This window comes from Strix uralensis, chromosome 26 (assembly GCF_047716275.1).
Source record: "Strix uralensis isolate ZFMK-TIS-50842 chromosome 26, bStrUra1, whole genome shotgun sequence".
NCBI lineage: Eukaryota > Metazoa > Chordata > Aves > Strigiformes > Strigidae > Strix > Strix uralensis.
Genome location: NC_133997.1, coordinates 2,433,318 through 2,458,360, shown reverse-complemented (window position 1 = coordinate 2,458,360; position 25,043 = coordinate 2,433,318). Strand labels below are relative to the sequence as shown.

Here is a 25,043-nt window from a genome sequence, read left to right as displayed (position 1 = left end):
CTGAAGAAAAGAAAGCATTTAGGACATTCTCCTGTATCTGGGGCCATTTGGGTTCAGCTCTGTCTCAGTCTGATCTTAACTACCGAGTGTCTCAGTCCCATGTGAAAACCAGAAATAACAGCATTTCACAGGTTTCTAGGGATGCCTTGAATCTAAAAATGAGTGACTCTGAAGTGATTTTGAGACTAAAATAACGAGGCCTTGTAATTGACAAAACTTTAATTTTATTGTCCAGCAGATCTGTGCAGCAATTTTGAAGCATGTCTAGACTAACTCATTATGTATAAAAATTTATTTGATTAAAGATATGGTTTGGACGAGCAGTTCTGGTACCTGGCCCTGTGTATAGCAAGTAATCTTTCCTACCTACTCTGTCAGATCATGTTCGACCTTTTCACAAGACAAATAAAAATAGTAAATGCCTGTTTATCTATCTGTCTATGTATAAAAAAACCCCACAACACCCTAAGTTTTGCCATTCTGTATTGGTTGCAATTATATCAACCTTTCAACAAAGCTTTTGTCCATAGATCTCAGTCAAGCACAGGACTTCTGAACACAGGAGCACTTAACAACTGCTGGTCACCGAAGTTAGTCCTTAGTGTTATGATTTAAACAGCCAAGGGAAATTTTTAGGCTTTATAGCCCTGTCTAGACTTTGCAAATCCTTAGTGCAGATTTACTTAGTGGAGTCTTAAGCAATCCTGAAGGTTGCTGTGTAACTCTCCGTCATTTCTCAGCCAAACACCACGATTTAATAGCCTGCCGTATTGTGGCAAGGAAAGGTTTCTGTTCATCTCCTTTCCCTGGTTGAACATTTTCATTAATTTACTTTGTTTAGGATACCTTGTGTACACTGTGATGGACAGAAATGTGATGTGGTAGTGAAGTGCCCGTGTTCTGCTGGGTGAGTTTTGCCTGAAGGCGTACAAGATGTAACGCAGACCTAAAGAAAGGTGCAGGTTGAGGCAATCGTGAGGGTGTGAAATGCTTACTGAAGCCAGAACTCTAAGGAATACATTGTTAAAATCACAAAGAATTATTTTGGCTTTGTCTGGCTTTCCACTAGGGATTTGCTAAACTCCAGGTTTTGGATCCACCTGGTTTTTGGGTTTGTTTTCTCCTCCTTTGGTCAGAGACCATCTAATGGAGGGAGAAAGACCAAGCAAATAAAGAATGCCAAGCAGGAACACAAATATTTCTCACCTATTGCTCTGCAGGTAAATATTTCCAGTTCCAGGAGAGCAACATTTTGCTGCCAAACAAGTCTGTCTATGGAGCATCTGAAATGAATTCAGTTCTTGACAGGGTTCCCTAAAAGTTTGCTCTTCTCCATTGTATTGAAATAACTAAATAGGAAAATGAAGCAAAACCGATTTGCATAAGCCACCAGGAATAAAAAGGTGTGCCAAAGGCTTTGGCAGAAGGTGTTTTATGTGGGACTGAAACAACAACAGAAATGAGTGTACAACCTGGCCATGAGTGAGCTCTGCCAATGTAAATATGCAGGAAGACTTTTCTGGATCTGTGTGCTATTGCTGCCTGTTGCAAACAGGGAAATATTTCAGTTGGGTGCTACAGCTGCTTCTCTCGCTTCCTGCGTGTTACAGGTGAGGTTGATGTGCACAGTGGCTCTGTCCTGTGTATCTGCAGTATCACAGAGTGTCTGCCAATCTCACACTGTTCCTCCACCAGACAGTGGTGCAAGATGAAGCCCTGAAAGAAGTAATCCCTAAAAAAAAAAAAAAAAAATAAAAAAAAATATCTTCTACCTGTTTTGAAAATGACAGCCAGTTAGCAACCATTTCTCCTGAAAAGCAAACTCCTGGTATAGGAGAGTAGGCATTGCTGGGCGCCTGCAATGTCCAGGGTTTCTAATGCAGCAATTAGTGTTCTTCTATCAAGCAGCTGTGTGTCTATCCACTTTTACTCTTGTATGCTTGGTCTCTTCTCTTTTTTTTTGGCAGGCACTAAGCATCTTTTAGGCACTGAAAAACAGGAAATGAGAGGAAAAAGCTCAAGTCAGATGTTGGAGCTTAGGTGTGTAAACATGTAAAGCCACATTTTGGCAACTGTGTGCCCTGGTCTTTTGAGCTGCTGGCTTATCGAACTCAGGCAAGGTCAGCTGCATGTGTTTAGCATCTCTGGAAGTTATTAGAAGGCGAGGTAGCTTTATAATTTCTTTTCTTTGACATCGTTGAGCATCACAGCAGTAGCGTTATGTACAGGAACATTGACCACAAGAGGGCATGTGTGCTCCACAGTCTGTGTCATTCAGCCCATTGTTGGAAATGGCCTGGAAGAGCTCCTCCGTACCAGTGTTTGTCAGAAGCACTTGAATCACTTTTCTTGAAGCACAGCAAAAGCCATCAATGGCCGCTATAGGCTGCTGGACAAAGAATGTTTTGTGACTGCAGTTCCTCTAGCAGCGTTATTAAGAAATGTTTTTGTAACCTGAACTTTCAGGTCAAAAATGGCATTGTGGTGTGCAGCATAAAAAAGTTTCTGCAAAAGTTTTCTGTTGCAAACACAAAATCCGACTTAATAATTGATTTTGCACCAGTCTGGTGAGATTTTACATGGATGAAAGTGGGCAGGAACCAAATATTTTATTACTAAAAATTTTATTTATAATCAAGTGACTGAGAATTAATATTAAGCAATATTTTGCACAATGTAGAAAAAGGTTACTTTTAACACATCAAGCTTGCATCATGCTAGCATTACTGTTTGGTCAGTGTTTCAGATTTCTGAAAAAAGTGAAGCACCCTATAGGGTGAAGCAGGAGTGAAATTTCACAAGTAGCAGTTTGGGATGACACCATTTTCTATTCAAGTGGGATTATGGTAAGCTTGCTCATGCGCCTATCAATCATTTAAAAGGGTGGATGTCTGACTAACTCAAGTCATCAGTTAGTCACTGCCAGAACTTCTTAAGGGGATAAATAGAACAGTAACAACATGGTTATTATCTGTAGCAGTCCAAGTCAGCAGCATCATCTCAAAATGTCATTCCTTAGAGAAATCTGATGAACTGCAAGTGCAGTGAAGGACAAGCATTAACTTTTCATGGACATCTTCAGTTCCCTTGGCAGAAGAGTCATTGCTGTTTGACACACATAACAAATTTAACCAACTTTCCACAAGTATGAGGCAGCTTTACATGTAAGGCATGTATACAAAGGGAAAGCAAGAGACAGAAGTTTGTTTGTTGCATTCTTCCACGCACTTTTTGTGGCCATGCTCTGTTTTGAGCTGTGTTTGCATCTGCTGCACTCTGTGTTCATAAAAGGTCTGTAACTGTTGCTGAACGTGCAGCTGATTCAACAGACACATGTGCTCTTGTACCATCAGCTTCAATAGAATAGAATAGAATAGAATAGAATAGAATAGAATAGAATAGAATAGAATAGAATAGAATAGAATAGAATAGAATAGAATAGAATAGAATAGAATAGAATAGAATAGAATAGAATAGAAGATAGTTCAGTTGGGAGGGACCTACAACAATCATCTAGTCCAACTGCCTGACCACTTCAGGGCTAAAAGGTAAAGCATGTTACTGAGGGCATTGTCCAAATGCCTCTTACACCCTGACAGACGTGGGACATCCATCACCTCTCTAGGAAGCCTGTTCCAGTGTCTGAGCACCCTCTCAGTAAAGAAATCCTTCCTAATGTCCAGTCTAAACCTCCCCTGAGGCAGCTTTGAACCATTCCCACGCATCCTATCACTGGATCCCAGGGAGAAGAGCTCAGCACGTCCCCTCCTCAGGAAGCTGTAGAGAGCCATGAGGTCGCCCCTCAGCCTCCTTTCCTCCAGACTAGACAAGCCCAAAGTCCTCGGCCGCTCCTCACTGGACATTCCTTCCAGCCCTCTCCCCAGCTTTGTTGCCCTCCTCTGGAAGCATCCAAGCACCTTAACATCCTTCTTAAATTGTGGAGCCCCAAACTGCACAGGGTACTCGAGGTGAGTATTGCGTGATGCCGATGGGGATTTTGAGAGGCTGATGGACTCAGAAAAGGCATCTTTCTGATCTGGAATAACTTGGTCCACTGGAAATGCAGCTCGCTGCCAGGGAAAGGGTATTTTTGTCAGGAAACTACCCCCAGAGTCTGACCCCGGTGCAGCCGCCCAGGCTCTTCCTGCACCCGCGACCCTGACCCAGGGCTGGAGGGACACCTGGGTCAGACTCGTTGCTTCTCCTCGTCCTGCTCCTGGGGGCTCCTGGCGGCCCCCCCCTTCCTCAACAGCCGCGCGGGGCGCGCAGGGCCGAGGGGGAGCTTCCCCGGCCGCACTGCAGAGCCGGAGCTGGGGGGGCGCCGCGGGGAGGGGATCCGCGGAGGGGCCCAGAGCAGCGCTGGGGGGGCCCTGGGCCGCCACAAGCCGCGGCGGAGCCCCCCGAGGCCGGCAGCGCCCCGGCCCCGCCGCGGAGGGGAGCGGAGCCCGGGCGGCCGCCCCGGCGCGGTGCCTGCGGTTGCCATGGCGACGCTCCGCCCCCGCTGACGCGCGCGGTGACGGGGGGGGGGGCGGCGCGGCTCCAGGGCGCCGCAGACAGACTCGAGCCGCCGCCGCCGCTCGCGCCGGAGCCGCCGCCGCCCCCCGCGCCCAGCATGGTAATGGCCGAGCCCCGGCGGCCCCCCCCGCTGCTGCCCCGCGGGCTCGGGCCCGTCCGCGTCGGCTTCTACGACATCGAGGGCACGCTGGGCAAAGGCAACTTCGCCGTGGTCAAGCTGGCGCGGCACCGCATCACGCGCAGCGAGGTGAGGCGCGGCGGCCGCGGTCGCCCCCCTGCCCCGGCCTAGCCAGGCCGCGCCGCCAGGCCCCTCCCGCCGCCCCCCGGGCCTCGCCCGGCCGGGCGCTGGGCGGCAGCGCTCGGGGGCCCGCAGGCGCCGGAGCTCTCGGGGCTTGGCGGCGGCGGCGGCCGCGGGGACCGTGGGGCGCTGCTGCAGGGTTCGGGGGGCAGCCGGCCGGAGGGGCTCGGCGGGGCGCGGAGGGGCGGCGGGCCGTGGCGGTGCGGGGCTCCGCCGCAGGCCGCGGGGCGGACAGCCGGCCTCGGCGCTGCGGGGCTCTGCCCAGGAGCTGGGGGGTTCCTGGGGGCGGCCTGGGTGGCTCGGCGGGGCTGTGCAGCAGCGCCCTTGCAGGCTGCTCGCTCCTTTTGTCCCTTCCGGCACTGGAGCCTCCCCCTGCAGGGGAGGGATATTTTATTTACTTGAGGTGTTCGGCTGCGGGCGGGCTTTGGAGCAGGAGCTCTGGCCGCCGTTCTTGTTTTCTTGCTTTCATCTTCCCGGCGAGGGCAGCGATAACGCCTCCCAGCCTGGCTGGAGCGGAGTGCCCCTGTGGCTCCGGCCGCCTTCGGTGTGTGCCTGTCACCGTAAGGATGCTGGGGCTGGGAGGGGGCAGGGGTCAGACAGCTGTTGGCTGAGTTGGTGAGCGTAGCCATGGGATAGGGATAACTTTCTGTTAATAGGGAAGGTTCACTTGTGCCTGCTTTCGTGGCCTGTATATTTTAAGGTTTCCTGACCTGGCTAGTACTTGCAGATGAGCAGTCCTTCTACCTTGGTAATCCGTTTTAGCAAAGGAACTTTTGTGCGTGTGTCCTGAATTCTTCAATACATCATCCTGCCAGTTAACCAAATCCAACCATTTTTGTCTCTTTGTTTAACTGCACCACCCCCCCCCCCAATGTACGTTACCTGATGATTACTAGCCTGTAGATGGTTAATGTCTTACCCTTTACCTAAACCAAAATTGATTTGTAAATCTGCATGGATAAAATGTAGTCACGTTCTCTTCTTAAAAACAGGTATCTGATGAAAGTAATGGCTTTGAAAGATCAGCTTCCTCTTATATTTTCTTTGGTAGTTTTAGTCACTACACCCAGAGGTAAGCTTTTTGTGAGGCTCTGTTATGGTTGCTTTCATTGTTTACTGAAGAAGAGCTTACTGTGCTGCTCTGTACCAGACAAAAGTGAATAAAATACTGTCTGAAGTACAAGGTAAAAACTGAGGAGACCTGCAATTATTCAGTTACTGTGGTAAAATCGTCCTTTACAGCCATGAAAAATGCCCTTAGTGTGGACTTCAGCTAAGGAAAACAAACCTGCAATACCAACATTGTTCTGGCCATGCAGTGATAAATGTGCTTTGCATCCCAAGTATCGGAAGAAATTTCTCTTATTGTCCTGTTTCTTAAGTTTCATAATAAACTGGTAATTATTTTTATGCTATTTTATGCTATTGCTGAAGAGCCAAGCAAGGACCTTGCAATGTTAGTGTTCTGTTCCCAAGTTGGATGGCATACGCCAACCTTCTAAACGCTTCACTTGAAGATAGCAATTTGTGGTTTACTTTTTAAGTTCTTTTTTCTTTGGCAGATTTTGTAATAGGGAAGAAAACAATCTTAATTTTTGTTTGACTTGTTAGAAAGAATATTTGCTTAGTAGTGTTCAAAATAAGAAAGGTTACAGAAAACTTAGAGCTTAACAGTTCCCCAGCTCTGGTATGATTTCCATCTGTGTCCTAAGGAATTGCTGAATTCCAGTGCGTTCTAATACAGTCCTGAATTTTTTAACCAGCTTTCCTTTTCTGAGGAGCCTTGTGTCCAGTTTGAAGCCTTTTTATCTTCTGCATGATTTTTACAGCAGATGTGCCTGTGTTGGAGATTTCTGCCAAGGTCTTTCATTTTTCAATACAGCTACATTGACTTTCTGCAGTAGGAGATGCACAAATGCTTATTTGGAACTTAATTGCTGAGTAAGTTGCTGGAAGTATTTACGTGGCCTTTGAGGAAGGGGAACACTATGAAGATTGTCTGGTGCTGTCAGGGGAAGTTAATTCTAGCGGAATACTACTTTGAATAAGCACTTCAAGTTTGGACCACCTCACTTGATTCAGTGGTAGTTCACTGTGCACATCAAGTGGAAGTCCTGCTTATTAATGTTTCTAGCTGGAAGGCTGTTCGTGTTGCATGTTTGTTCTAAACTGTTGCTTAAATTTTTTGAGTTGCTAACTTCTCACATTCATCTGTGCCTTTATTGAACTTTCAGTGGAAGAATATTCAGCTTATTAGGTTCTGGAAAGGCTGTAGTTGAGTACCATCAGGTCTGTCCTGTGGGAAGATATGCCCTGTGTTGCTGTTGAGACTTGCTCAGAAAACTCTTTTAAAAACAACTATTTCCTTGTCTGAGTTTCGCCTGAATCTCCCATTTGAACCCTTTAAATTGGGAATCTGTTTGTTGTTGGGCTTTTATAGCATCAGTACTTTGAAACTGTATTTAATATGGCTTTGACCTATAAAAATATTTGCCTGTTTTTTTACATAACTGACTAGCAATAACTGTCAAAGTAAAAAAAGATGGGCTCTTATTACCTTAAAAGGTCAGCACTTATGGATTCTATACAGAATCCATCCTATTTATGGAAAACCTACATATCAGAATATAAATGTATAATTGGAACTGAAAATAGTAAACTTAGCAAAGTATAGGTGAAAATAAAATAAAACCAGGCATGAAGCAAAAGATACTCATAAGACAGAGTAGTAGATGGTGTATGCAAATGAACTCAGAAATCATAACTTGAATCCTATATTAATGCAATGCTAAAATTGCATGACTAAGTAATCAATCAGGGAAAAAGTATGAAGGCTAAGAAAAATGGGGAGATTGATATATATTTGTAGTAATAGAGGTAGTGCATGACTCTAATGACAGTCCATACAGTGTGCCTCACAGGGGGCTACATGGTTGAATGTGACCTTTGCTTTGCTTGTTGTTTGTGTGTTTGTTGCCATTTAAGTTAATGACACGTGCTTTTCTGCCATGGTAATTTATCCTGTTGCTGAGAAATCCTGTGATGTCAGGGTAACTTTTGTTAAATGAGGCATGCACAAAATAAGTAAAATTTTTCCTCTGAAGCAGAAAAGGAGACTAAGAAAAGAGAACAAAAGTAATTGGAAGCATAAAGTTCAAGAAGATGGATATTTTCTTCTAGTGAAATATGATGATGTGTGAAATAATGAACAGTAGCGAAAAGCTCTTGGAATAGGTGAAGGTACTACCTGGGAAGAAGCAATGCACTTCAAGGATGAAGGAAGGCCTTTGTGAGTAGCCTATGTGTGAAAGAGTCATGTTCCCCACCAACCCCCAAAACTCTGTAACTAATACCCCCTGAGGATTAGTCATCCACAAAAGAATACTAGCCATTGCTCCTCTGATGAAAATGAAACCCTCCTGGCTAGTATGGCCTTACGGTTCAGTTATGCTTTTAGCTGTGTGGTATGTTATAGGTGGTTTGCACTTTTCTCTGAAAACTATACCAGCTCCTGATACAAGATGTGAAACTAATTTAGATGCGAGTGCCTGATCAAATGTGATTAAGTACATGTAAAAGTGAATGATTCAAGTGGAGACAGCGGCTCCCTGTGCTATATAGCACACAGTTTGAGTTAGTGGACTAATTAAGTGGGAAAATGACACCATTGGCCCCCCTCCACCCAAAAAAAAGTCTCAGTGTGCTGATTTAACTGTTGGCAGCTGTGGGCTCTCTAGACCTGTTGCAGGGGGGAGAGGAGGAACACGGATCTGGAGACAGAGTGGGAGCTCGCAGGTTGACCAGGTTGAGCATAATGTGCTTCGTCCTAGGGGAGGTTAATGCTTTTATAAGTCTGATAGCCACTTTGCTGTTGCAAATTGGAGTTGCTCCAGATTGCAGGAAGTTGTGTTTGTTAATGCAGTTTATTTGCTCGTGGGATGTACTGGGTTAACAACTCAAATCTGAATTTCTGTAACCTGCGCAAAACCTTCAAGCTTGCGCTGACATGGACAAACTTCTTGTACGTTAACTTGTCAGGCCGTGTTGGGAGGGTGTTGTGGTGGGGTGGGGGGTTTTGTCTGGCTTTTGTTTTTAAAGACTAGTCAGAGAATTAATTTAATCGTGTAAAACCAATGAAAATTGAAAGCTGCAGTAGCTGAAGGAGAGAAGAACTTTCTTATTTTTTTGACAAGCATTTCGCCTTCACTGCTTGACAATTTCGATTCCCAGATGTCAGATAAGGATTGAGCAAACTCCAGTTCCCTAGACCTTCAGTAAAAGAGGGAAGGAAATGTGTGCTGTACGTAATATTTTTAAATGAAAAGAAATCATGAAACTTGCAAGGATTTTTTTGGAATATAAGTCATTAAGCAGCAAAAACTGGTGATGGGGAAGGTAAGGGAAGGAACAGGATTCCCTTTTTTTGGGTCATTTGAAGTATGTACTAATACTATGTATTGATGCATGGTTGGGATTTTTTTCAGCTGTTGTCTTTTATTTTCCTTAGAAGTGATAACTATTTTTTTAAAAAAAGCACCAAAACTAGCTGCAAAACTAGTGTAATAGTCCTTCATTTGGCATGTGCCAAGTTAGGTTGCTTGTGCTGTGGCAGTGATGGACCATACTAGAGAAATGAGAATTCATTCCTGCGTGCAGTCTCTTTGCACTGTCTTCTAAAGATTAAAGTGATGTTCCAACATCTCTGCAATATGCTAGTAGCTGTTAGCAAGCTATATATTAAGGAACAAAACACACTTTTCAGATAGGAAACTGTTCCCCATCTTGAAGCAGCTTCTCCACCTCTAAGAATTACTTCTTTTTTTCCTGTCATGGTGACACAGCTGAGATTATGGACAAAAGTGAGCTGTTGCTGTTGAATGCACTGTTCCTTCTCACATCGTTAGCAAGAAGTGGCTGGATTTTAAGTATTTCCAAGTGTTTTTTCTCCGACTCTTCTATGGCCCTGGCAAGATGCATGAAAACTGAAGATTCCAAATAGACTGAGATATCTCATCTGCATTTGACTGTAGAGGCAGTGGTGCCAGCTGCTACTATGCTGCTTGTCCTATAGAAGCCTGCCACTGTGTGCACATATGTATTACACACATTGAGAGTTGTACGAGGATTGCAAACAGCAAATTTTTTTCCTTCAAGTAGGCACATGCTTTTACTCTCTGTGTTCGAAAACAGCCACTTCATAGTACCAAATAACTCCACATTGTAAGACAAAACGTGGTTTGGTGTAATGTGGTGGGTTTTTTAAGCTAAAAATCTGTTTAAACTGGAGATATCCCACTTGTTCTTCATTAGTTTGCATCTCTTCCTCTTGCATCTCAAATAAGATACTACTAATTAGTGGAGAGCTGTGCTTAAAATTAACTCAGATATCCTAGAGACTGAACTGATGTGGTTACACAACACACACGTTTATGAATACATTAGTGATAGCTGTCAACTGAATGATCTCGCTAAAGAAGTCTTGTTTTATCTTTTTCGAACAGATTATGGGTGCAGCAGCACAAAATGCATTTCTTAATATCATGACAGAGGTAGCAAGTAGCCTGCTGAGACAGTGACTTGTTCTGTAGTGCTCCAAAACAATTTGTTTTCCAACATTTGCAAATTCACATATAACATAATTTTTCTAGCTCCGTAGTTGCCTGCAGGAGTTCAGTATTAACTGACTTAATAAAGAGCATTTTATTAGTGCTGGCATTATTGTCTGGCAATATCTTCATAAAAACATTTTTGCAGAAGTATTCATCCAAGTCCCTGATGCGTTGTTGTACCTGAATGCCCAGTGTGTAAACAAAACTCATCTTTTCAGACTCAAAAGCTATAAACGCGTGATAGTTCCATCACTGATACGTGTTAGTGTTATAATTTGGGGAGTAGGTGAGTGATTGTGTAGACAATATAGAACGTTACGGTGTGCTTCTGTGGAGTGCTGCTGTTCTGTGACTTGTTCGAAATCTACGATCAGTTTTTATTTGTGGTATGGGGAGGTAAGGAAATGTTTCAAAACTACTGAAAGAGGATTTTTCTGGAGCCGTTCTGCTCCTAGAAATGTGTGACCTGAAGACTTGTTTTCTTGCCCCCACACTTTCAGAAGAAGGATTTGATTTCAGTCTTTCAACAGTCTCTGGGAATTGTATTTCTAAATGTGTGCAGCAAGGAGATAGGATAGGAAACTTCTGGAAAAAGAAGAAAATATGAAACATTGGAACATGAAGCTCTGTTCTTGGCCAGAAAGTATAGTGAAGGTTATAGCAGGATTTGTAGCCATGCATCCCAAATTTATGACCCATTCTTTTTTTATTATTCTTTTTAAAGTGCTTCTTTCCTCTAATGACATTTTACTGGCTGTTGCTCAGGAAATAAGATCTGTTCGAGGATTTTAACCATGTAAAGATGAAAAATGTCTTCTGCACATTTTTATTTTATATAAAATTACTTTTAGTAACTGAAGTGATTATATAGTTGCGGTCTTATTAACCTCGGAAAACATGAAACTACAGCAGGCACTGATTATTAAGAAACTGAAGTGGAAATGGAAGTATTTAATCCTTAAAACTGAAGAAGGACGAAGGAGTTATCTAGGTTTTTCTAGGGAAATGGATACTTTCGTTATCTGGGAAAAGAAAGTTTAAAACTGATGGGTGGTTTTTTTTGTTGGAACTCTTTGCAGATGTTAGAAGCTGGGAACTGCAGCGTTCAAAATAACGTCTGATATCTCTGGAGAAAGTTGGCAACAGACACTTGTAGATAGGCTTGGAAGTGGTAACAGGCTGCATTTGAAGTGTTGGTACTTTCAGTAAAAGGAATACTCAAGAGCAAACTGAGGAAGTGCCAAACTATACTGAAAAAACACCGAGAGTCAGTGTACTTGTAAAGTGAGATTTTTCAGTAGGATAAGGTGATGGGAGTCAGGCTTCATTGGGTAAAGTAGCACTAGGCAAGCTGTACAGTTGCAGAATTCTCCCCCCTCCCCACTAGGAGTAGGTGAGAAGTATAAATATTTGTGCTAATCAAACTGATGGTAGTGTGATGGACAGATAAACAAAAGTTAGACAATGAGCCCTAGAGAGCAGGCTGCTGGTTTGTTTTTTTTTCTTTTCAAATTGTCCAAACCCACCTTACTTATTGCTTTGCTGCAGTTTCAATTGTTTGGTGGTTTTTTCCTCTTCTATGCTAGACCTAACCTCTTTTCTTCAAAGTCCTGTATTTGCTTTTATTAGCTTTTCTGTACTGCACACACTTCCTATATGTAAGAAGAGTAAATGTGAGGAAGTTACTGTATTTTTTTGCTTGCATTTGAAGAGATCTTTGTAAAACACCTAACTGTAAGGTGAAATCAAATGAACCAGAGCCGGGGAAGGAGACAGTCTTAAAAGCTGCAAGGGATGCAAGTTTTAGGTAGAGCTTCTACACTATGTTGTCTGTGTGAAGAAAGAAGGAGGTGAAGGAAGAAGCTACTGTAAATACCTCAAGTTATTGAGAGGCTGATGTTGTCTGTGTAAATTGCTGTCTTAATTAGATTGCCATTAAACTTTAAATACAAAAAAAAACCCCACGCAGCTGGATTTTTGTTTTTCATTACTCTAGATCGACAAAGGAGGCATTTAGACTTTCCTGAATGCCTGATCTATGCAAGATTGGAGATACCTTATTGCTTGACTGAAAGATGTATTACTGTTTTGTGATAGGAATGCGAGATTGCTACAGATTAATCTTTTCATAGGTTTGTAAATAAGAAATAGTGGGCTCCATTCTTCTTAAATCTGGAGGTCACTCAAATAATGGGTATAAACTGGGGTACATGGGGAAAATGAAGGAGAAGCCAGCTTGTGTCTCTGATTCCAGAGAGACAGCATAAAATAAATCAGAGGAAGGGGAGAAACGTGACACATGGGTTGTTTTTAATAAATATTTCCTGATGTATAAGAATTCAGTCTGATTTTAGTGGTTTGGTTTGATTACTTTGACATTTTGTAACTTTATAATGAAGTGATTTCTTCTTAAGCTAATAAATTGTGCCTGCAAAAAATAAACAATAACCAGAAGTCATTTTATTAGGTGTGATCTTAAATTAAGCCAGGGAGACTCAGGGGTTTGCGTAGTGCTTTTTCTTAAGCTGCATGAATGATTGTTTGCATCCTCTGCTGCCACATGGCATAGAATCAGACCAAATAAGGAAGCAGCTTGCTGTTCTGCCTAAGTGAGCACCAGAGGACCTGCTGAGAGAATGAGCAATTGCTGTAGGGAGTAGTCAAAGGGACTGCAAATCTGGCAAGGCCAAGTGGGAAGTATGCATTTGGATAGTCCAGTCCCATGCATGTTACTGCTTTTCTTTTGCCTGTCCCTTATTCCTTGCATGTGTGAAGCCAGGCCTTTATTACCCAGTTTTATATGTATACCAAGTGTAAGATAGCAAATTAATATTGTATTTGGATGGAATGGGAATAGGATGGGGTGGTAATAAATAGGAACAGAAGCAGGTGATCTGCATGGTTTAGAGATAGTGTCTTCACAGTCAAGAGACGGAGGCTTTCAGAGGCAGATCTGTACTCTTTTAGGACCTGCCATCTCGAGCATCACTGTTCCTGTATGCTTCCCAGTCACTCTGCAGTGTAATGTGAGAGGGCAGCGTAGATGCATTATGGAGAGTGCTGTAAATACAAAGAGCTAGCGGAAGACAACAGGGGAAAAAGCATGTTTTGAAAAGATTAGGCATCAGGATCCCCTAAATTGCTCTATGTTATACTAGGACAGAAGAAAGTTGCAGAGAGCTGGCAGGAAGGAGTGTGCAGTGTCAGGTGGTTGAGTACTGGTTTAGGTACCACTTCTTCCAAAGTGTCCACTGTTATGTTTTGAAGAATAAAGGCTATGGAGTCACTCTTGATTAATGCTGAAAATGTTGTGGGATATGAACCTTCTTGTTTTCTGTCTAATGGCTGTGTATATCATTAATCTTAAAAATGTGTAGTGGTTTTTGATAAATTTAGCTTCAGTGAGTTCTACGTTAATGTTGTTTAAAGAAAATAAACAACCCACACCTATGTTTTGAAAAAAAAGGTTTAAAAATTGCTTGTTTGCTTTGGAAAATAGTCTTGTTCTGCTTCAGCCATGTAAGAGTGCATCCTGCATCTTAAAAGCAAAACCAAATTTTCACTGATTATAAGGCTAGTTCAGTTTATTAATTCATAGCAAATCTTATTTTTCTGGTGATTGGGGAAGACAAGTGACTTTGAAGAGGTTATCAAGCAAAAGCATACTGAAATGAAGTCAATAAATAGTTAATTCTGAATTCAGGTGGGTCTATAATCAGCTCTACTGGAGATAATGAGGTTCACCTCCTGTGGATTTGTCTCCTGCATAGCAGCTGTCTCCTGTAGTTCAATAGTTTGTGAAATGCAGTTATAATTGGAAGCATTTGTGTGACTTATATTTTCTCCTGCTTCAGCATTAATAATGTGATATTCAGGGTGAATAAACACCATTTATATATTCAATACTCCTTAGTATTGTTATCCCTTGCATGGTTTTTTATAGCAGCTATATTTTTCTTCACGGTTTAAATTTATTTTTTAAATATCTTCTGTTTGAAATTTTTAGTCTTCTAAGCATGTGTAGTTACCTGTAATTCACTTTGCAGGTATTGGCTAAAACCCAGGTCAATAGAACCAGGATCTGTTTTCTAAACTAATTGAGATATGTTTGCAAGGTTTGACTGACAAACATATCTATACAGGTTTTTTCCCTGAACAGATGAACTGCAGATGTCTTTATGGTAGCAGCATATTAATTACAGTTAAAATAAGCATGTAACAGTTGAAACTACATGGATCCACCATGTTTGATTATGTTGAGTCAACAGTTTTTCTTTGAAATTAAGATTTTTGCATTTGTGGGATTCAAATTGGCTACCTTGACTCCAGAAATGGACACTGTTAGTGTAAGCCAAAATGGTAACGTTAGGCTTTTTAAGAAAGCTTTTGACTTTACAACAGTGCTCCACAAAGGGTCCTCAGTTGTTCCCATGAGCTACTGATACAAAAGCATTCTGCACCTGGACTTATTGGAGCACTGACCTCATCACCCGTTCTGTCTTCAATTTCTTGTAAAACTTTCTTTTTCTGACATGCTGATGTAGGTGATAGTCCTGCAGCCACTTAGAGGGACTACTGCCGGGTGCTGTTGTGCCGCTGTATTTTTAAGCGTGGGATGTGTATTTCTGAGCTAGAAGAAAGCCCCCGGTTATCTGGGGTTGCATTATTTCCTTTATAATGAGGAGAATGTTGGGGAGTTTTAATCCCACTTTTGCTATTTGTTTGCAGGTGGCAATAAAAATTATCGACAAATCTCAGCTGGATGCTGTGAATCTGGAGAAGATCTACCGAGAAGTGCAGATAATGAAAATGCTTGATCACCCACACATTATAAAGCTCTATCAGGTATGGTTAGTGGTGTCTCTTTTTCTGTTCTCTCCCACTCTTTTGCTCCTGTATGAAGAGTTCCCTCTACACCAGTAGTGACTTCTGGCAGATCACCAGTCCATGACAAACTCAGCTTTTCTGGAATCAATTTGCATTAGATAAGTGTTTTTAACTTTTTTGAAAGTACAGCAGTTGTGGTCTCTTTCGTTCTGTGGTACCAATTAGGCTGGCTGTGTTAGATACTCAAGCACACCTGAAATCTGCTTAAAATACACAGAAGTTTGCACATTTTATGTTAGTGAAAGAGCTGAGTTGGCAATACTTGTTGATGAGACCTTGCTGTCTGTTAGTAGACAAGGTTCTGTGTAAGCTAGAGCAGGGTGGGAATATTCAGCACAATGCATCTAGCAGCGAGTGTGAGCTGGGAGGATCTGTGTGGATAGAGTGGTTTTCTTTAGCTGAGTCTTGGCTCAGAGTGCAGGTTGAGGAGTACTTGCAGCCTTTTTTTTCTTATCCAAAGATAAAACATGAGGATACATAAATCCAGATTCTACAGACGTGCTTATGATGTAAGTGCACACACCGAGCAAGAGCTTCCCAAACACTTTACCTTGAAGTGCATTTACTAGGAGATGGATAACTAGTTCTTTGGATTTATTTTTGTTGGAGTCTTGCATATTGCTTCTGTTGTGGATATGGACAATATGATCTTTATCCTAAAATGAATTGTGTACGTTGTGGAATTGAATGCATCCCTTTCTAACATGAAGGATAAATAATTATGGTATAACAACGTGTCTTTACGTAAGAGATAAACCTGCATTTGTGATAATGCAGACAATGAAAACTCTTGAAGGTTTTTGCTTGTGACTTTTTTTTAGTGCGCATAGTTTGTGTAATAAAATACAGGTTTGTTTTATATTGTTTCTCTTCTGTTTCATTTTTTGTTCCTGCTAGCATATTGTAAAATGTTTGAGGTTGCTGGATTTCTACTTCAGTTAACTCTTTTAAGGCTTTCCTGAGAATTCAGGCCCCCCTTTGGGATCGGTTACTGTTTTGTTTAACAAATCACATGGTGTTTCTGAGATAATCTCTTGCTTGTTTCAAATAAACCTAGCTCAATAAACAAATGAAGATTTGTGCATGCTAAAACCAAACTTTGAATTTAAGTTCATCTGATGATATCTATAAAGGCAATGTGAGCCCAAGGACTTGGACCTATGGCATTGGAGTTGTTCTACTGAATAAAGACGAAGATCACAGTTTAGGCTTGTTCAGCTTTAATTTCATTTTATGGGAAAGAGACTGGCACTTCCTCTTTAAAATATTGATTCATCAGGTGGAGGTGTACCTTAGGGAGTTAAATTTCTAACTAGCTTGAGTAATGTCTCTACCACAGTTCCTTCTGAATGAGTGACAAAACACAAAAGTGATAGAGAAGAGTCTGAGAATAGTTAAATTAAGTCTGGAGATCAGCAAGATAACTTGAAGAGGAGGATAATTGTTACGTAGTGCTTACCCCTTCACTATTAAGGGATTGGCTTGTTAAAAATGCATTTGGTAGCTAGGTGAGTTTGTTTTTTTAAATAGCCTTCAGTCAAGTTGTTTTAGTAGTTTGCTAGTATAACATGCCCATCACTGTATTGTGTCCACGGTACAAGCTTCTGAATTGTCTCATGTCAGGGAACTACTGAGGATTGTCACAGTTAGGTAATGAATCTAGCAATCTTGGCTTGATTAAGAATGGTTCCATATATGTAATCTACAGGCTGTTGCAGCTTCCTGTCTCCAAATGTTGGTTTAAAACAGTCTTTACAAACTGTTTTGCCTTCCAGATACAGACATTTAAGTCATAATATGTTCAGCTGTTGTAGAATTAAACAAGGGTGCAGAAAAGACTGAAGAGCTGCCATCTTGTTCTGTCTGCTGGCTTGTCAGTTTTCTGGTAATTCTGCTGTTTTTATAACTATATATCTTTCAGGATTTGCCTTTTTTTAAAAAGTATTCCTCTAAAAAGAGTTTATTTGTGAGCAGTCTTCTAGTACTTTCAAGCTTCTGCATAAATAAAATGCAAAAATTAAATTTGAGAAAGTCTTGTCCACAGACAGCTCAGGTTGAACTATTTTACTGTGGTCATTGAAATAGACCCAAAATGTGTTGAGTGTTGAAATTTTTGTATTGTACTGAAGGGAAGTCCTAAATGACTTTTTTATTTTGAAGTTGAAGTCAGGTGAGACCGCCAGGAGGCCTGCATGGATGAACAAGGTGCTCCTGGACAAGCTCAAGCATAAAAAGAAAGCCTACAGAGGATGGAAGCAAGGACAGGTAGCCTGGGAGGAGTACAGAGAAACTGTCCAGGAAGCTAGGGATGAGGTTAGGAAGGCCAAAGCCCTGATAGAATTAAATCTGGCCAGGGACATCAAGGGCAACAAGAAAAGCTTTTATAGGTATGTGGATGATAAAAAGATGAGGGAAAATATGGGCCCTCTCTGGAAGGAAAAGGGAGACTTGGTCACCTGGGATATGGAGAAGGCTGAGGTACTCGATGACTTTTTTGCCTCTCTTCACTGGCAAGAGGTCCAGCCATGCTGCTCAAGACACAGAAGGCAAAGGCGGGGTCTGGGAGAAGGAAGAACCACCCACTGTAGGAGAAGATCAGGTTTGAGACCATCTAAGGAACCTGAAGGTGCACAGGTTCACGGGCCCTGATGATACGCATCCATGGGTCCTGAGGGAACTGGCAGATGAAGTGGCTAAGCCACTGTCCATCATTTGCCTACAGGAAAGCTGGGGAGGGACTCTATCAGGGAGTGTAGGGTAGGATGAGGGGTAACGGTTTTGAACTGACAGAGGGCAGATTTAGTTTAGATATAAGGATGAAATTCTTCCCTGTGAGGGCGGGGAGACACTGCCCCAGATTGCCCAGAGAAGCTGTGGCTGCCCCCTCCCTGGAAGGGTTCAAGGCCAGGTTGGACATGGCTTTGAGCAGCCTGGGCTAGTGGAAGGTGTCCCAGCCCGGGGCAGGGGAGTTGCAAGTAGATGATCTTTAAGGTCCCTTTCAACCCAAACCATTCTATAATTTTTCACTTTCAGTGTATCTTTTGATTATGCTATTTGTACAATGTATTCCTGAGTAGCTGTTTAAGCAATTGAGGAGTAGATCATTAGGAAGAAAGCTGCAAGATAAAGGACTGGACTGCCGTATTCAACTTATGTCATGGAAGTATGGACTTTTGAATTGTTGGGTGAAATCTTTCTGTTCAAGGCCGTGAACAGCTGTTCACAGAAAAGTTTTGAAGTCTTCCCTCTTTCTTTTTTCCTGTTTATCTCTCTCTATTCCTTCCAGCCTCCCAAGTTTTTGAATTATGAGTAGTCTGTTCTTGCAATAGAAAGGCTGGAACTCACCAGAAGTGACAAGCAGAAGATGCTTTATGTTTGGTTTTTTGTTGGTTCCCCCCACCAGAGGATATATTGAGGATGTGATAGTTCTGTAGCTGTACTGTCTGATTGTACAACGGGATCTTGTGGTGCTTCTACCTGAATTTTGCCAGGTTTTAAGATTGCTTATGTGGTTTTTTTTCTTTCTATAACTAGAGAACTCTTGGTAACAAAGGTCAGTGTTATCCCCAGTCTTTTTTCCCAAGCACCAGCCATCAGCATGTTAGCAAGGGAATTACTTTAGGCCAGTTCCTTAAAGGAAGGTCTTTAAACTAGCTGCTGAGGATACTACCATTTTGTGTTAGTGACTCGTGGCCAAGAATCCTGTCCACCACCACCTCTATACACTGGCTTTATGAAGTATTTAAAGCTTACCCTTGTGCTTAGCCTGCAAATGCTTCCCTTGAAATTGTTGAGGTAATGCTGGGAAAAAAAAAGTGAAACATTGTGATAGCTGTATGTGCAAGGCAAAGACTTTCACATCTTTACCAGAAGACAACAATGAAAATAAGTATCCATTTGGGTGTTTGTTTGCTTTTTGCTCTTCCCACAAACAATCTCATGTGCGATTTCTCCATCAACAGGTGATGGAGACCAAAAGCATGTTGTACCTTGTGACAGAATTTGCCAAAAATGGAGAAATTTTCGGTAAGCAAGAGAATATTTTCATGTTCAACATTTTAATGTTAACTTCTGAAGTTTGTTGATTGTATTTATCTTGCCCAAGGATCCCTTCTAGTGCAGTATGTCACTTTATTTGTCAAGAAATGTGTAATAACTGTCACTGTTTCTCATTTTAGAACTTTAGGGAAAATTAGCGTAAGCAAAAAGTTAAAAATTACTGAAGGTCCTTTAGCAGAAGACACAGCTTAAACAGAATGGTGCAGGATAAAATCTCATCTCAGCTGACACAATTATCAGGTTTTCAGCACTTAGGTGAGATGAAAAACTGTATTTAAATGTTCAGCCTGATAATGAGCAGTGGCCCAAAACAGTATTTCAGGTAAACTGAAGAATCTGTTTCCTGTGCGGTTGTGCTGATTTGTCAGACATGATTTTTTAATATGTTTTCAGGAAGAACATGGTGGGCAGGAGGGGGTGTCAGGGTGACGTGGAATAACACTCATAAAAATTTTAGGTTGTGTGTGATGACCTGCATGGTCAAGTTCACATTAGTTCTTGTTCTTCGGCTAAAACTCATCACTCAAGCAGGACTCCAGTGTTAAACTTGTTTGCAATATGTTGGTTTTTTTTTTTAGTTGTATTACTTCATGATGGAACTTTTTTGTTTTGTAATGCTCAGCTTCAACTACAATAGAGATATTGTTCTATTTCTTTGGAAAAAGTTGCTACTTAGTGCAGGACAATTGTAGTATATAAATATTCTGAATAGATAAGACTTCACACTTGCTCAGTCCTCTTCTAGTGTACATGATCGCTCAAAGAGCAGAACACTAGAGAATCCTTCAGTATTTTGAAGGACCAGAAGATTTGAGGAAGCTTACTAAATTTTAAAATCTTCTGATGCTGATTACATAGAAGGGAATTTGTGAAGTGGCTGTGCATCAGCCTGTATTCTGCCCAAGGGCTATGGAGTGAATAGTAAAAGTGATTCTACACTCCTGAGGCTTGTGTTCTAGTATTGAAGGTGATTTCTGCACGCTCTCCCCCTTCTTGATTGTGGTGATGGACACAGTAAAAAAACCCTGTGTATGTAACAGACCTAGTTATGGCAGCCAGTCTGTAGCCTTTGAGCTGTCCTTCAGGGTAGCTTGAGTAACTGTCATAACTCTAAAAAGTCAGGTTTATGGCATCTGCTGTGCCGTTATCTGTTATCTCTAGGGCATTTGGTCTTCTGTGATTGTACTGCGTGTACATGTTCCAAGTTACTGTTTGAGATTTTTCTAAGCTATTGAGGCTAGGGTAGCAGTGAAGTCCTCTCAAAGAGGGACAGGCTGAATTTTTTCCCAGAACTAGCTATATTTAGCAGTGCTCCTTTTTAGGCCAAAAGAAGAAACACATAGAATGTGACTTGAAGTAGTTAAATCCATTTCATTTTGACCTGCGTTAGTGCCTTTAACTTTAAAATGTGCATTAGTCATCAAAGTAAAAATGCTTTTTTCAGCTCCCGCACGTGCGACAAAAAATTTGGGTAAGCCTGTATTCTTCTGACCAAAGATGAACTTGCTGTTCGTAACCTTTGAAATGGTTGACAACCTGCAGCACAGCAAGACAGTAAAGACTGAGATGATGAAATACCAAGAATGGGACTAGCATTTCTGTATACAGCATGTTAGCATAGGTCTGGTTTGGAGTCTGGTAACCTTTGGAAATCTTGTGCATTTCTCAGGCTTTGGTTATTTTCGTTTGGTTTTTGTGTTGTGTTTTTCTCTCAAGGAACAGCATAATTTGCTTTATGCTGTGATTACCATCTGGAAACACTGAGTAAGAAGAAAGGGGATTCTGTTTTTTCTCACCTTCTAAACTGCTGTTCTCAAACCAGTGCTAATCTTGAAGCCCGGCCATGAGTTGCAGACTGGCCTAAAACTTTTTTTTTCCCCCCCTTTCTAAAAATCTTTCCATTCATCTTATTACATGCCTTGGGATCTACAACATGGGAGGTTGTTTATCTTGCAAGATTTCTATGCAGACTTGCATCAGCGATAAGCCAAAAAACTATCTAAAAGTTATACTTACTTCAAGTTAAGTTTGTGTATTTTGTGTAGTTTTAAGGTTTCATATATGAAACATTCTGAGTACTTAGTCAAATTTCTGTAACTATTAAGTTGCATTTACACGACCAGAAGGTTTTTTTTGCTGCTACTTTATGTGAGAAAGTGAGATGGTCATAGGGAAAAACGAATTAAGAGATGGCAAAAAATATAAAACTTTACCCAGTGTGGCTAAAGATTCTAGAAGTAACTCGGATGGTGACTTTTTTTTGCCTTCTTATTTGTTTTGGCTTTAATGTGTATAATTTCCTGTAAAACTTTGACTTGAACTCTTAGTTCATTCTGAAGAAGCAAAGCCTTCTGGGCTCTGAGACTTTCTCTGTTTGCAGATCCTTTAATGTCTCTTTCAGATACAGTTTAGCTAATTCTTAGACCTTGTTTTCTCATTAAAATAAAGGAATCTTTCTGGGTCCATTATTAGAGATTTAATATTTCTGTACAGGTTTTCTCTAAATATTTTTTCTGATTCATTGGGATGATTTCTCAGAGTGACTTTTGTAATTAGGGATGGGATATTCTGCTGTTGTATATGCTTGCCACTTATGTTTTTGTAGGAGGAAGCAGAAATGAGGTAACAGCAAAAACATGTTAAAGTCTCTTGGTTTTTCTGCAGGCTCTCAGACAGGAGGTGCACTGCAACAGTTAAGTGCTAGGTGAAGAGCAAATGGTCACTGTCTAGCAATACTTAATGACAACTTTGTTTTAGATTTGAATGGTACCCAGGACAGTGGGTTTATTTTCCATGAATGAGTCTAGCATGTCCTAGTACAGTAACAGAAGAAAGGAGCAGAAAAATAGCAGAAGAATAGAAAGGTAAAGAAAAGCTTTTTAGCTGGAGTATTTCATGTGTATCAGGTATTGTTGCTTTGTTTGGGAATTGGACTGAAGTAACAACTTTTCCTTAATAAAAGCTAGTTTAATGAGTTTTATGCTTGATACCCAGGTACTTAAAGTCTTCACAAGCATTTTAGTCTCAGTAACAAAATTGGAGTTGCTGAGAAGGTTTCACTGATACTATCAGTCAACATCAGGCAGAATGACCTCAGAGGGCAATGGAACAGAGTTCAGCATGTAGGGAGCCCTGGTGATTGGAGTGCAGAAGAGGTGGAGACTGGCTGATCTTAATTTTTTACACTGGGCGGTGAAGGGATGGATTTCATGGAAACAGAACTCAAATGTTCAAAGTCCCTTCTTGTCAGGGTGGTTTTTTGTTGGTTGGGTTTTTTTCCCCTTTAAGCGCTTAGTATTGGACTGCTTGTGTCATAAGCAGGATACCATGCCCAGAGCAACTTTGATGTAACTGGAGAGTAGGGTAGTATTTTAAAAAGTAGAAAGATGACTTGAATGATGAGCTTTTCCTCCTTCCTGTCGTGATCCTTGGAGTGTACTGAATTTGCCATGTCAAGTCTAACAATGTGTGAAATAAAGTCTCCCTTTTATAACAGTTTTCAAACAGCAGAAGTAATGGGATGCTCTTCTGGAGTCCTGTACCCAAGTGTGTTCAAAGTTTTTAACACTTTGCCATGCATGATTCTGCTTTTGGGGGGATTTTACTTTGTTTTCTCTTGTAAAGCAAGATGATTAGAAACCTGTGGAACCTGCTATTTTTGTAGTTAATCAGTCTCCTGACAGCATTTAAGTATTGTGCTTCGATTTGTTCTTTGACTAACCTTTGTTTGTGCTTGAAGGGGAGCTTAAAAACAACAAAACAACCAAAATCCAAACAAAACTTGCTCTGGGTTTGTGGCAAGAGCAGTTTACTTAAATTTTTACTCAAAGGCAAATGAGGTTAGAGAAGTATATTGAGAATGACAAACTTCAGTCTGTTGGGGCTGATCTTCCTATATGTTCCCTCTGTAATCAGAGAAGTGAGAGGCTTCTCAGGGGGCTGGTTCAGAGCTTTGACTCACCCTCCAGAGGACCCTCTTTTTCTTCTCTGAATACAGGAGGAGCTGAGAGAGATTAGACTCCCTAGGTTGAAGTTAGCCTTTATGATAGCTCTTCTGAGTAACTTTGCTACTCGGTGATATACAAAATTTGTGAGAGTTTATAGAAGTCCCTTTTCTATATTCCTCTTGAATAAGACACTTAACATAGCATGTTCAAGATCGGTGTCAGTAGATGGTAGCTGATAAATGTTCTCTTAATACCATGTCAGGCTTTGAAGTTCACTGAGAGTGGCCTCGTATGAAGCCTCACTGAGTCTTTTTAGCTTCGATAAACCATCATTTCATAGTGCTGACTTGTAGTTCTTGGACAAGATTATTTTTAACTCCTGTAGTAACATTCTTCACTGTGACTTCAGTGGAATTTTCTATACTCAACAGCAGTTTTGAATTTGCCTTTTGCCAGGTAATGTTATTGCAGTAAATAATGTTTTTAGCCTGAACACTTCAAATGTTGTTACATTTTAGATTTGGTTTTTAAAAAGGTCTTTAGACTTAATAAAATACTTGAATTAAAAAGGTTTTGGTTGTGCTTCATACTTTACAGATCTACAAAGTTTTTAATTGGCTGTTTTCACTATGTATTTGAAAGTATTGTTACAGCCACCATCTTGTAACCTTCTTCAGCATCTCTCACCTGAAGTATCTAAAACAGATGAGATGCAGATTATCTGTTAGCTAAACTAACTATGGTGAACCTGTTCTGAAGGACTAATTCTCTAGCTTCTAATCAGTGACTGTTTATATTACAAGAATCCAGACTGCAGAGGGGGAAGCTGACTATTAAGCCTAAAAACAATGTAATTGTTCAGCAAGGAGAAAGGGAATATCCAAGCTTTCAGTCATGGTTATTTCTACTCCCTCTTGCTTGCTGTCTAACATTGCTACAAGTGCATTTTAAAAGCAGTAAACTAAAAGCTTGTGTGATTTATGTCTAGCTTAACAATTGTAACTAAAGGAATATGCTGAAGTTTAGGAGCAGTTATTTTGATCTCATTCTTCAGTTGCCTCATGTGGCCTCTCACTGGGTTTTAGCATGAAACTACCAAACAAGTGATAATAGCACAACTTCTTCATCTAGAGCTCCAGTACAGTATTTGACACATGACAAGGTGACTCTACCTATGTATGTACTTTTCAGGTAATTTTTCTACTTCTTGCAAGAAATATGAAGGACAGAAAGACTAAGGAATAGTTAAGAGGCAAACATTTCAACCGCAAGACATGGTGCCTGGGAAGAACAGCTTAACTGCATTTACATACTCACTCTGTTATCTTGCATCTCATAGTTGACTTTCCTGATCGTTTAGGTGTTCCTCACAACCTTCAGTCTGTTTTGCAGTTGGACAATAGCTTGCAAGGACCTTGGTGCCTTTTAGAGAACCTACAATAAATAATAGGATGCTGTCAGGCTATATTATTGTACTAATACTCCTACTCTTACACAGGATCTCAGTTTTATTGTGAAAAACCGTAAGATTATTCTGAGATTTTCAAAAGTGTTCACAGTGGAAGCAAAATGTTTATTTCTTACTCTTGCCAGATGCCAGCCAGGGCAGCCACCACCTCATTTAAAAACATACTTTTGTGGAATTATATAGTAATGCACAGAAATGCAAAATAAGCTCTTTCAGTTAGTCCTGTTTATGTTTTTCCTCTCTTGTCCCAAAGGGTGCCT

At 41.2% G+C, this 25,043-nt stretch overlaps 2 protein-coding genes across 5 annotated transcripts in view; one reads left to right on the top strand and one right to left on the bottom strand.

Annotated features, from left to right (window-relative positions):
* Positions 1–2,947: 2,947 nt before the first annotated feature.
* ALG9 (ALG9 alpha-1,2-mannosyltransferase) overlaps positions 2,948–25,043 on the bottom strand; it is a 126,349-nt gene continuing 104,253 nt past the window's right edge. The window contains exons 16-17 of one of the 3 annotated variants that reach the window (XR_012632287.1): positions 24,633–24,749; positions 2,948–3,105 (exon numbers count right to left, since the gene is read on the bottom strand). Coding sequence is in view for 1 of the 3 variants with exons in the window: in XM_074894949.1 (XP_074751050.1) it covers positions 24,741–24,749 (9 nt within the window). In the remaining 2 variants the exon portion in view is untranslated. Of the gene's footprint in view, positions 3,106–20,748; positions 20,905–24,258; positions 24,750–25,043 lie in introns of those variants that run through there. The other 2 variants (XR_012632288.1, XM_074894949.1) reach the window with 2 other exon arrangements.
* The window catches only part of SIK2 (salt inducible kinase 2), a 59,585-nt gene continuing 39,101 nt past the window's right edge, over positions 4,560–25,043 (top strand). For both annotated transcript variants that reach the window (XM_074894944.1, XM_074894943.1), the window contains exons 1-3: positions 4,560–4,762; positions 15,151–15,267; positions 19,272–19,335. In XM_074894944.1, coding sequence (XP_074751045.1) covers positions 4,613–4,762; positions 15,151–15,267; positions 19,272–19,335 — 331 coding nt within the window. In that variant the 5' untranslated portion in view covers positions 4,560–4,612. The remainder of the gene's footprint in view (positions 4,763–15,150; positions 15,268–19,271; positions 19,336–25,043) is intronic.